Source organism: Notolepis coatsorum, assembly GCF_963971535.1.
Source record: "Notolepis coatsorum genome assembly, chromosome: 11".
NCBI classification, from domain to species: domain Eukaryota; kingdom Metazoa; phylum Chordata; class Actinopteri; order Aulopiformes; family Paralepididae; genus Notolepis; species Notolepis coatsorum.
The window spans coordinates 50607845-50621497 of NC_140175.1; the positions used below are offsets into that span (position 1 = coordinate 50607845).

Below are 13653 nucleotides of genomic sequence, written 5' to 3' on the forward strand. Positions count from 1 at the left end.
ATCAGGTATTACAGATCATATCCGCATGAAATAAACAAAAATGTTAAAACCCATTTAGACTGTTTCTCATTCCTGTACTGTTGTTTATACTCTGCTCCTGTGTTGTAACCCAACCCCCTCCAATGTACAGTAAATGACCAAGTATGGTTTTGTCAATATTCCAATGTACAGTTTTGCTTGTACAGTTGTACAGTGTCCCCCACCCACCCCTCCTACCCGACCCCCCCCCCCCCCCCCCCCCCCCCCAACCACCTCCAAAATGTACAGTCCCCCCCCCCCCCCCCCCCCACCTACCCAACCTCCTCCAATGTACAGTTTCTACGTCAAATGTATATACTCTCTTTTCTGGACTTTTTGTATCACAAACAATACTGTATTTGCAAATCTGGTATGTCATAAATGTATGTAGCAGTACTGTCTATCTGTATGTCGTGTATGTCGTTATGATTAATTGAAAATGGGGGACCCTGATGTAAACAAGACGAAAGTCTTTCTCTGGTCTGCATACCCTTAACAATTGTGTGTATTAGGGCGGCTAGGTGGTGTAGTGGGCAAGGCATTCGCCACCAGTGTGGAGACGCTAGGATTCGCGTGTTCGAATCCAGCTCTCCACATTGTTTTCAGTTTAGCTGGTCGTCCGCAGTAATACACATTGGCCGTATTACGGGGAGGGAAAACTGATGGGTGGGGATCGAACGTTGTGAACAAGCGACTCCTACAAGTCGGTTGGTGCGCCTGCGCAGTTGAATCAGGAAGTGTCGGGGGCAGCGTGAGCCTCCCACGCGTTACTCCTCGACACTGAGAGATCGAGCTGCGCAGGTGAAAAGATGCGACTGCTGTTACCTCAAGTACCGGAGGGGACTTGTGCTATGTATGACTTAGTCCACATTGCAGCCGGCTTGTGGGAGGCAAGAAACAGCGTTCGTGACAGGGGAGGGTTGAATTGGATGATACGAAAATTGGGATGGGAGAAAATATAGAAAAATGGGAGAAAAAGTGGATAAAAAAAAAACAATTGTGTGTATTGAGCTGTACTGTATTGTACCCATTCTGCAATCTGTTAATACAATTTTCAATCAATCAATCAAGACCCGCGTCGCGGGCACTGCATTCCGTTCTCAGAATGGATTTGACTCGAGAGATCATCAGCAGGCTATATATGATATTCAGACTCTAGATCTATTTGCAGAGCCAGATGAGATGAGGCAACCTGTGCGATTGGCTCTTGACAACTAATTTTGCACGTACTGTATACAGTATGTGTGTATGCGCGCACTGCGGGAGGTGGCCAGAAGCGCGCAACTAGCCAACTACTATTATTACTACTATATTAATACAGTCTATTCCATTATATAGCTATAGGTGCTGTATGATGACAATACATTTGATTCCTATCTAATTTTGATCCATCGCAAAGCGCTCCAGCGCTTGAATACGGCCGGGGGATCCGCTCTATACAATGCAGACCCACGGCTCTCGTATTATAATGAGCCCGCGAGGCGTGTTATTATTAGAGTTAATAATATTGTATATTGTTTACACTGCCTTTTTATTCTATTTTTACTTCTCCACTGTAATATAATTATGTGACCTGTACCTCTGTCTTCTACTACCTGTACCTCCCCTCCCCCCTCCCCATGCTGCTGAATTGATCTTATCTTATGAATACAACGTTCAATTAACGTTCGCTAACGTAGAGAAACGTCAGACGTAATTCGAGATACGTCAGACGTACTTCGAGATACTTCCGTACTTTCCGCCAATCAGCGCACATTGTCCTGTCCCGGGAGAAATGTCGTGGGACCGGGCGGAAGTTGCTCAATCTGGAACAATCTCCATGGCTGCAGCTGGAGGCTACTCCTCGCGGTTACTTTGTAGAACCGGCGAAGAGAAAAGCGCGTCGCTGTTCAGGGATTTCTCTTTGATTCTTCACTCCCGGTCTATACACACCGTACGAAATGGCTGCTGCGGCTAGTAAGAATATCAAACGTTATTGTTGTTGGTTACAGGGATATTTGTTTATATCGTGCCTCAATATTTGAAAGGAAAACCTAGCTAGTTAGGTGACTAACATGGCAGCCTAGCGAAGCTAACGATGCGATGGATGGATGAATGGCTTGTGTCGTTGTTGTTGTTGATGAATGAAGCAGGCCTGGTCAAGGACCGACTGGCCTACATTGGGTTGAATGGTCTGCAGGATGATCCAATTACTAGATGTTATAATTACACTAACGTTACTTTATCCAGTAAAACGCAACGTTAATGATTTAACGCTAACCAGGCTGAACAATACTAGCTAACGTCACGTGAAGCCCACCACATAATTAGCTAATGGCTCAATAAAGGTTACATCGGTACCGCCGTATTATTATATGCTGCTAATCGTCATCACATGAATGTGTTTGATTGATTGATTGAAAACTTTATTAACAGATTGCAGAATGGGTACAGTACAGCTCAATACAATTGTTAAGGGGATGCAGACCAGAGAAATACTTTCGTCTTGTTTACATCAGGGTCCCCCATTTTCAATACATCATAACATATATGACATACAGATAGACAGTACTGCTACATTTATGACATACCAGATTTGCAAATACAGTACTGTTTGTGATACAAAACGAGTACAGAAAAGAGTACATTTGACGTAGAAACTGTACATTGGAGGAGGTTGGGTAGGTGGGGGTGGGGGGGACTGTACATTGGAGGTGGGGGGGGGGGTTGGGTAGGATGGGTGGGTGGGGGACACTACAACTGTACATTGGAATATTGACAACCATACTTGGTCATTTACTGTACATTGGAGGGGGTTGGGTTAGGACATTTACAGGGGCCAGTTTCGAATTGCAGTCTCCCGTAGGTGTTCTTTGAGAGTGTTTTTGAAAGTGGGTAGTGATTCGCATTCCTTTACAGCTTTGGGTAGGGCGTTCCACATTGATGTGGCATAATTGTGAAACGTGTTTAGTCCCTTGTTTGAGCCGAATCTGGGTTTAACATGATTTGTGGAGCTCCCTCTGGTGTTGTGAAGATTGTGGTATTCACTGACCTTTGGGAAGTATTTTGACATGTACATGGGTACCTTGGTCGTGTAGTGTATCTACTATCTTGTAGACCAGGCCCATTGCAAGTTGCTGTACTCTGTCGTCTAAGCCATCCTAGGTTGTCAAAATGGGCAGGGGTGAGGTGGGTTCTAGGAGTAAGGTCAAGCAGTAGTCTGACCAGTTAATTTTGAGATGTTTGTAATTTAGTTTTTAGCGCCTTTGAGGTGCTTTGGTACCATGAATTGATTGATTGATTGAAAACTTTATTAACAGATAGCAGAATGGGTACAATTACAGTACAGCTCAATACACACAATTGTTAAGGGGATGCAGACCAGAGAAAGACTTTCGTCTTGTTTATATTCAAGGGTACTACGACTATGCTTGCACCTCATGGTACCAAATCACCTCAAAGGCGCTAAAACAAGATTACAAACATCACAAAACAACCCCTAGTAGAACCCACCTCACCCCTGCCCACTTTGACAACCCAGGATGCTTAGAGTAGACAACAGAGTACAGCAACTTGCAATGGGCCTGGTCTACAAGTTACACTATACGACTAAGGTACCCATGTACATGTCAAAATACTTCCCAAAGGTCAGTGAATACCACGACCACAACACCAGAGGAAGCTCAACAAATCATGTTAAACCCAGATTCGGCTCAAACAAGGGACTAAACACGTTTTGCAATTATGCCACATCAATGTGGAACGCCCTACCCAAAGCTGTAAAGGAATGTGAATCCCTACCCAGTACCCACATTCAAAACCGCTCTTAAAGAGCATCTACGGGAGGCTGCAATTCGAAACTGGCCACTGTAAATGTCCAAACCCCCCACCCCCTCCTAATAGACCGTCTCCTCCCCACCGCATGTATATATTCTCTCCCCACCGTATGTATATTTCTCTTCCACCCACCCACCCCCTCCAAATGTACAGTCTCCTCCCCACCGTATGTATATTTCTCTCTCACCCACCCACCCCCTCCTAATGTACAGTCCCCTCCCCATCATATGTATATACTCTGTCAGGATCTATGGGTAACAGTACTGTATATTTGAATATCGTATATATCACAAATGTAACAGTACTAAATACCTGTATGTCCCTATGCCATAAATGTCATGTATGTTGTGTATGTCATAAATGTCAATATGAATTGAAAATGGGGGACCCTGATGTAAACAAGACAAACGTCTTTCTCTGGTCTGCATCCCCTTAACAATTGTGTGTATTGAGCCGTTGTACCCATTCTGCAATCTGTTAAATAAAGTTTTCATTCATTCATTCACATCAGGGTCCCCCATTTTCAATTCATCAGGACATATGACATACATGATGACATACAGATAGACAGTACTGCTACATCTATACATTTATGACATACCAGATTTGCAAATACAGTACAGTGTTGCCTTCTTCGATTTGTTGTCTAATGTTTAGTTTGATGTTTTGCAGTCTATAACAGATACAGACAGGCTCGGAGCCAGCAGGGGTGAGTTATTGAATGTTAATTGCATTTGGTTTTATGTCGTATACAATCAGTTGTCCCTAGTTTATTTTGTAATGAGATGGTGCACAATCCGATTCCAGATGATCTGATTTAACGTTAGATAGTGAAAGGCTCTTGCCCTGCCACTGTGACACTGTTTTAAGATAACCTTAACCGTATCTCAACCTGACGTATCTTGTGCTGTGAGCCTATTCTCTCCAACATTGCATCAGTGGTCAATGGTTCACGTTGTTGTCTCATATTTCCAGGTATGGCTCCTATACAGCCCAGTCCTCCCAGACCTATGGTCAAAACTCCCAGGTAGGTCATATAATTGTGGACTGTTATGTAGGGATTCACTTAGCCCTGTATATGAAGCTTATTTGAGAAAGTGCCCTATACTAGGGTGAGGATTCTTTCATTATTCATTTATTCAATCCTTTATTTAATACGCATATCTTTTCAGCAACAGTACAGACCTTTTCAGCACACAAGACTATTCCTGTCTTGTTGCTCAAGGCAAATTTATGAAATTTGTCAGAATTGAGCTGTATGATGCAAGATGTTGAAAATAACCACAATTATCCTTTTAAAGCCCTGATCAGATTTTTTTAGATCATAGAAATATGGGGTATATGATATCCACGTACATTCTTGAAGAGTTACATTTACGTTTTATCCAAAGCGACTTACAAGTTTTGTACAACAAGACAGCAGGAAGGGTACAACTCTTATCAGCTGAGTAACAATGTTCATCAAAGTGTTGAGTGCTATAGTGTAGGTTAGTATATTAGGACAGTACAAGTGCATTAAGGACAGTAAGGTTAGTTAGAGTTAGAGTTTTTTTTATTTAATTTTTTTCATTTCAGATAATGATTGAAGAAGTGCGTCTTTAGTCGACGGCGAAAGATTGGACGGGTTTCAGCTGTCCTAACTGTGGTGGGAAGTTCGTTCCACCATTGTGGGGCAAGGACAGAGAATAGGCGACTTCTCTTTTATGACCCTCCCAGAGCTCGGATAGGAGTAGGTCTGAGGCGGCCAGAAGATGCAGAGCGTAGGGGTCTTGAGGGTGTGTAGTTAGAGACCATTGACCGGAGGTAGGCGGGAGCCCTTCCCTTCGCCGCACAATATGCCAGGTCGAGGGCCTTGAAGCGGATTTGTGCGGCCAAGGGGGGCCAGTGCAGATCCCTGAGAAGTGGGGTGACATGGGCTGACTTCGGTAGGTTTGAGATCAGGCGGGCCGCTGCGTTCTGAATGAGTTGAAGAGGCTTGGTGGCAGTGGTCGGAAGGCCAGCAAGCAGTGCATTGCAGTAGTCAAGGCGGGAGATGACTGTTGATTGGACGAGGAGTTGGGTGTCTTCTTTTGTCAGGAAGGGGCGGATCCTTCTGACGTTGCTCAGGAGGAATCTGCAGGTTCTGGTTGTCGCTGCGATGTGAGTGGAGAAGTTCAACTGGTCGTCAAGGACAACACCAAGGTTCCATGACACTTGGTAGGAGCGGTCATTGAGGTGTGATGTCAGCCATGTCAGCCACTCCCATTCCTGCGAGGGACGCGAGGATGATCTGATGGTTGACTGTGTCGAAGGCTGCAGATAGGTCTAGGAGAATCGGGACAGAGGAGATGCCTTTCGCTTTTGCCAAGTGAAGTGCCTCTGTGACCGCAATGAGGGCCGTTTCTGTGGAGTGACCAGTCCTGAATCCTGACTGGTTAGGGTCTAGGAGGTCATTCTGTAAGAGATAATCAGTGAGTTGGTTGGATACAGCACGTTCAAGTGTTTTAGAAAGGAAGGAGAGAAGAGAGACAGGACGATAGTTGCCTATGACGGTGGGGTTCAAGGTTGTTTTTTTATGAGCGGTGTGACTCTGGCTTGTTTTAGGGAGGGGGGACCACCCCCGAGTTGAGGGAGGAGTTGATGGTTGCAGTTAGGAATGGGAGGATGTCTGGTGCTATGGTCTGGATGAGTGGGGAGGGTAACTGATCCAGCTGGCATATAGTGGGATGGTTCGACGTTACCAGTTTCAGGGTCTCTGCGTCTGTAATGGGAGAGAAAGATGACAGAGTGAAGGACGAGGTTCTCGATTCAGTAGTTGGAATGGGTGGGGGTTGGGAGAATGAGCTGCGGATGTTCTCCACTTTTTCCTCAAAGAAGATCGCAAAGTCTTCGGCAGAGAGAGATGAGGGGGTTGGGGGGGGGTGAGGAGGGAGGACATGGTAGCATGCAGTTTGCGAAGGTTCTTGGCAGAGGCCTCGATCCTATGGTGAAAGATCTGTCGAATGAAAACCAGCTTTTTGGGACTTTCAATCTGTTGTAAATTGGAATATAGTTCTTTTTTACTCCAATGTTTACACACATTACCAACACAAACAGACATTTACAGCCACAAAAGACACAGGAATTACATTTGAATATGTTTAGTATCAAGAGCTCAGTCAATCTGCTTGAGAATGAGAACATCTCCATTCCTGTTTGTTATTTGTGGTGTTGGGGCTACCTGTTTGTTTACCTCTTTGTTGACCGAGTTATTTACGTTTGGATCACTGTTTGGGCTATTCAGTGTGAAATTCTTACATGTCACTGTTTTCCATTCCAGCAACAGAGCTATGGGCAGCAGGCGGGATATGGTTCCTACGGCCAGCCTGCTGCTGAATCTGCCTACTCCCAAGCTGGCAGCAACTCTACCTACTCCCAGCATGGCTACGGCTCCTCCTACGGACAACAACAACCTGCTTCAGGTGAGATTAGTTGGTCCGCATCATTAGTATGCTGGTGTATGCCTTTGGTACGCCTTCATCTGATTGATCAAGCAACATTTTGAGGATGGCAATTATGTTGGAATGATCTTGCTCGACCTCCAGAAAGCTTTTGATACCGTGAACCACACTATATTGGCGTCAAAGCTAGAGTGCATGGGTTTTAGTCAGACTGCTGTCAGTTGGTTCACTTCTTACCTCACAGGGAGAACTCAAGTCTGTGAGGTGGAAGGCGTCATAGTATGTGGGGTGCCTCAATGATCAATTTTAGGTCCTCTATTATTTTGTGAAATTATTACAACTTTTATTGTATGCAAATTATTCAGCACTTCTGGTGCCAGGTAGGGATGTCGGGGGGATTGAGAGAGCTCTGAGTTCTGAGCTAGAAAGTGCCAGAGAGTGGCTCATAGATAACAAACTGTCCATTCATCTAGGCAAGACTGAGTCGATCCTTTTTGGCACAACAAGGAGATTAGGCAAAGTCGATCGCATGGAAGTCTCCTGTAATGGAGCAGTAGTCACAGGGAAAACTAGCATCAAATACATAGGACTTACACTAGAGCAGTCTCTCTCATGTGAATCTAGTGCTGCCAACATTATATCCAAGTGTGCAGGCAAACTCAAGTTCCTGTATCCCAGGCTTTTTGAACTTGCTGTTAAAAAGCTGTTAGTGTCATCCTTGCTTCACTAGTGACATTTTGACTATGCAAGCGCAGCATGGTACAGTGGTCTGTCGACTAAACTTAAAAATAAACTTCAGGGCCCTCATTCATCAACGTGACTTACACACAGATATGTGCTTAACCTGTGCGTACGACCATTTCTAAGCAAAGTGTGGGATTCATCAATTTCAACTTGAACTTGACTTCGTGCTTATATTTACGCACAGCTCGGAGCATGCGTAGCTGACGCCCAGTGGTAGAACATCGTTACTACGGCATAAGCGCTCCTCAGTTCTGCATTAGTTTCAACGCGGAAATAAGCTTCCGTGCATTAGTTTCAACACTGGCGTGTTCAACTTCTGTATGACCCGTAATTCATTATAGTTCATTGTAAAATAGCGACAGTAGTGTAATTATAACGGGCTCACACGCGAACAAGATGTTGGCCTGCTTGTTTGGCACGGGGGGGCAGACGCAGAACACCAACCTCCAAACGCGATTAAATATTGTTTCAAATAAAAAGCGAATTATTTTGTGTGTCATGTTTCCAAATAAGATTGGTCATGAAATGCTTTCTACTTCAATTTGTTGGTTAGAATAGATGACCTCCGTTGAAACTTCACTGAGACTAACAGTCTATTTGTGAGCTCCCGCACAGATGTGATAATAATAATAATAGCTTCATTTTATATAGCGCCTTTCAAGAGACCCAAGGTCGCTTTACATAGATAGGGGGGGGGGGGAATAACAAAGTAACAAACATAGTGGACAGACGCAACATATAAATATGATGATGGAATTCATTCAAGTCCTCACCACCCTCGGGTCTTTGCCACCGGCACGGTCCATCGTGATATTGGAGATGGATCGAGCAATAGACTGTTACTGTAGCTGTCAAAGCTCCATCACAAATGCAGTTATGTGAATAGAAAGGGATTCCACTCAGTCAATGTTGCGATGCGCATTTGCCTGATACATGTTGTTGCTGCATGCCGGGAGGAAAGGCATGCTGCATGTTTTCAATTCATTAAATAAAACGGATACTTTTTGCAAGGGTTTACTGACTGTCATACAAATAATCAACCAACTACATACTGTAACTTTTCAGTGCACGTTCTTATTTACATTGTGACAACAGCCTTGTGAGTTCCCGCAGTGACCCGCACACAGACATGATGGAATTCAAGTTCAAGTTTGTATTGATCACATATAGGCAGGCTACACATGGCGTATAGGCTACATCATACATGGCAGTGAGATTCATTGTTCTTGTATATGCTCTCGTATTATTGTTTATATAGGCTACCCAATACTGACATCAAAATAGATTGTATGCCTCTAGAAATCATATGCAGCAGGTAGAAAATTGACGGAAAATCCGTCGCGATTTGGAATAAAATTGAGGAGAACTTTAATCCCTGGGTATTAATCAAACAAAACTGAAAAAGGCAGTCATATTCCAGCACGGTCTTTATTAGTGTTTGCGCTGCCCAGGCAGCAATGGTTAATAGATATCATATCCGACATCACCGTACGTGTACACGTCTGTCAGCCTGTCTCATAACACGCTTCCCTCGGTTTAGTCCATTCTTCCACATTTCATGGGGGTGTCCATTACCGTATATGGTTAATCGGGGCGGTTTTGGTATGCAAATACGTGAAAGTGTGCACGAGCCACGGCGTAGGACCAAGGTGATATTTATCATGACAGGTGTGCGTAGAACCTGTGTACGCACGTGTGATAAATCCCGTTTTTTTTGTGCGTGCACAGATTCTAAATTCTGTGCTTAAGTATGGAAATAGAACATTTTCTACGTCACGTTGATGAATGAGGGCCCTGGTGATGCAAAACAACACTATTCGGTACATACTAGGTGTACCTCCCAGAATGCATGTAGGAAGTGCCGATCTCATAAAGGTGGGACTGCTACCAGTGCACCTAGGGCTGGGCGATATGGCCAAAAATTATATCGCGATAACGATATCGATAACAATATCATATCAAAAAAATAAAAAGATTTTTTTTTTTTCTTTTTATTAAACAACATATGTATGTTTGTTTTGCAGCAATTCTTTGTCGTTGCCGCCATCTTTAGTGTTACATCCCCTCACACTCCAGTTCTCAGGCTGCAGCTGGTTTGAAAGCGAAAGTAAACCGGCTTCTCTGCTGCTGTGGCTCCAGGGGAGTTGAACAGTGCTGGCTCTGCTAGTTTCTTTTCTATCTTTTGGTGCTTTTTTGGTGGACAAACCACCGCACATGTGCACCGTGACTCATGACTGGAGACTAGCTCTGCTAGCACACATAGCCTACTGTGTACAGACGGTTTCAAACTGTATTTTAAATTAGAAAGCAAACAAAATAAATGGACAAGAGAAAAATAAATCTCAATTTGGTCAGTATTGTCATTTGGACAAGCAAAGCTGTAACTGAGGGGTACAATTCCCTGACTGTATTGATAAGTATGGTATCATTAAACCACTACCGCTTTATGTACTTTAATTACTGGCCATACAGTACATGATATATAAATATGATGAACACTTCCCACAATGATCGGTTCCACACAAAGGTGTAATCAAGTATTTATTGCAGCAAAAGGTACATAATATACTTCTCTATTTTACTTTGGATGCGCTTATAAGGCAAAGGAATGTGCGTAGGCAAATCAATAATGAATGTCCATTCTCTGGTTACGCAGGAGGTAATTATACAACCTGAATCTTAGGGAATTATATCTATGGTACACTAGTAATATATAGCGGGAGATACTGAAGGGTCCCCCCGGTTGTAAGCCAGCAGGGGTAGAGGATCTGTCGGTAATAGAGAGTCTGGTCAACGATGACTAAGGAGACTCCAAGTACAGGAGACGGTGCAATAGTCTCTTGATCCACAGACGAATACAGCTGTTCTCCGTAGACTGTAGCTCCACAGTGAAGAAAGCTAGCCGGCCTCAGGCTCTCTGAGGCGCAGACTCGACTTGGCTCCTCACAGGGTAAATCCCACACGTGTAGGCGTCGGCGATTCTCCGCTCCATAAATCACAGGACCAAAACAAATATAATCCAGCCGCAAAGGGCTATGTAGTCGTCGGGTAGATTAATCCAGTGTACATGTCCACACGGTTCTCGTCTAGGTCTCCTCGGGTGAAAGCGCCATGAAAGCAGCCCAGCCTGGATAAGCACTCTAGCTGATACGAGGAAGCGTTGGTGATGCTGGTCACTGTAGAACTTTAGCCGCACGATACACTATACACAAATAGACTATTACTGACTTAATAGAAATATGTCGCACTCGACGGTATAGCGCCAAACTCTGACAATTCAGTTATTAATTCGCACGCGGTCTCAATGCTCTATTTGGGGCCAAACAGGCCATACTTCACCGCACGGAGTATCGTGGGTGAGGCTTCAACTTATTGGGTAACTCTACTTCTGTATTCACCTGCGCCATATTTATATGCACGGCGAACAATCTAGTGCCAACCTCATTTCTGTCTCGTATCCCTGGGCAAGGCCGGGCATGTACAGACATGTCGTGACGGTGGCTTTGAACCTGACTCTGGAGGCACGGCCCCGGCGCCTGTGGACCGCTGTCCAATAGGAGAATGAAATACCATGGTCTGCACTAGGCTAAAGGGATATTCCGTGTATATGTACAAGGAATATACAAGGGATATCAAACGATATACAAATACTATGCAATATATATCAATCAATAAATATATATATTCGGTTTAATCTGATCCTTTGTAACAAAAGCCATTACTTTAAGTTGCAGGCAAGAAAGACAAGTCTGTCCACTGTCTCTGGTTTTAAAACTGCCCTGTTGCAGGTAAGAACATAAAAATCGATGTTTTTCCCCCCCGATATCGATTATTAAAATATATCGTGATAATTATCGTTATATCGCCCAGCCCTAAGTGCACCTCAGGGTTGAACAGATTAAACTGAACCACATGTTCAACATAGTAAATGGTACAGCCCCAAGTTATCTGAAGTATCGGATCCATATGGACGGTTCACATGCAGCATGGACACAATACCAGGGACAGTGTTCGCTCTTGTAAGGTGCCGTGGGTCAAGTCTATGGCTCAGAGCAAATTTTTCTACACCGGGATCTCAACGTGGAACAGCCTTCCACTTAGGATAAAACTGTCAGGATCTAGAGGAATATTTAAAGGTCAGGTTCGCTCATAAAAAAAAGTAAAGTGGCCGGATAGCTGTCGGGTCATACTTGGATTATTGTTTTAATGATGGTATAAGAAATGCGCTATTTTATGGTATTTGGTCAGGATGTTATTGTCTTGTTTTTAGATATGTAGAATATGGATTTGTTGTATTGGACTTTTGCTTTATGTGTTGTTTTATATGTTATTTGTATATGTCCTTTGGTCAGAACATCGGGGACCATGCTGGAAATAAGTGTTGTCACTTTTGCATGTCATCCCTTGGATTTGTTGTGTCTTTGGATCCATAAATAAAATCAATCAGGTGGGCTGGGGGGGGCGGGGTCGAGTCTGCCCACCGTTTGGCAGTTATCAGCCGGTCGACCGTCAGATCCCACACTAGGGTCACCACGACCACATGACCCTCAAACACATCAAGGGATATGATTAAAACGAGAGAACTGATGAATGTCATTCAGGCTTACATTAAATCATATTGTGAACATTTTTGTCCATGCTGCCAGGTATGTCACCTAGGACAACTACCACAGCTTCTGTAGGCCTACATTGTAGTTTGTTTTGTCAGCTGACAATCACACGCTTGCTGCTGCTGGCTAGCGGATAACATTCCATTTAAGCAGTTTTCTCTGTCTATGCTGTTACATTTTAACCTCTTATCCATCGGGCAAGCATGGGGCTAGTTTTGCATAAAAGTAAACGCCTGTCACATACCCAAAGTAATTTGAGATTTATTCTTTAACCACTTATAGCATGTGCATGAGTCTGGTCTCTTTTGAAAGGAAACATTCTGAATTTTCTTCCACAACAGGAAATTAGTGCTAATGTAATGGAGTTACAGAGTTTGAACACACTGAAATAAAGGGCCGGCAATGCTTAACAGGTTTTAAACGGTGCGCGCAAATGGAGCGCACTCACCAATTACAGATTCATGTCATCAATCAGGGAGCGGTTCTCAGGGCTAAAGGAAGAGCGTTCCAGAGCCTTCAGGCAGTCATCCATGGCAGTTTAGCTGCCATTCCAATGCTCAAAGTGTGTATACTCGACGTATCCAACAAAATACTGTACATAAAAATAAAATGAAGACTAATGGTTTAACGTATGTTAAAAGAACGTTCCTTGGGGAGCTCAGCTGAAACACGACCTCACCCCATGTCGCCTAAGCCACGCCTCTCCATACAGAGCTCTTAATCCTGTGTGCCTGTATTAATTCCATACAAGGCTATTAACCCTGTGTGCCTGTATTAATTCCATACAAGGTTCTTAACAGAGCAGCGGTCAGGTGGCGTAGCGGAGATTGCGCTCGTCACCAATGCAAGAGGCTGTGGTCTCGATTCCCGGAGTCAGCATTGCCTTGGCTTGGGCTGATCGTCATACTAACTTGTTTGGCTGGGTTAGGGGGAGGGAAGCCGTGGGTGGAACAGTGACGCCACCTACAGGTCAGGTCTGGGCGCTTGCTCAGCGGAGGCAGGACTTGATGAAGGCAGCGTGACCTCCCACGCGTTACACTTCACCA

At 44.2% G+C, this 13653-nt stretch overlaps 1 protein-coding gene across 1 annotated transcript in view; it reads left to right on the top strand.

The window, feature by feature from the left end:
• The first annotated feature begins 1850 nt into the window (after positions 1-1850).
• LOC311236858 (RNA-binding protein EWS-like) overlaps positions 1851-13653 on the top strand; it is a 40949-nt gene continuing 29146 nt past the window's right edge. The window contains exons 1-4 of the mRNA XM_084324644.1: positions 1851-1974; positions 4507-4543; positions 4810-4861; positions 7133-7274. Coding sequence (XP_084180770.1) covers positions 1959-1974; positions 4507-4543; positions 4810-4861; positions 7133-7274 — 247 coding nt within the window. The 5' untranslated portion in view covers positions 1851-1958. The remainder of the gene's footprint in view (positions 1975-4506; positions 4544-4809; positions 4862-7132; positions 7275-13653) is intronic.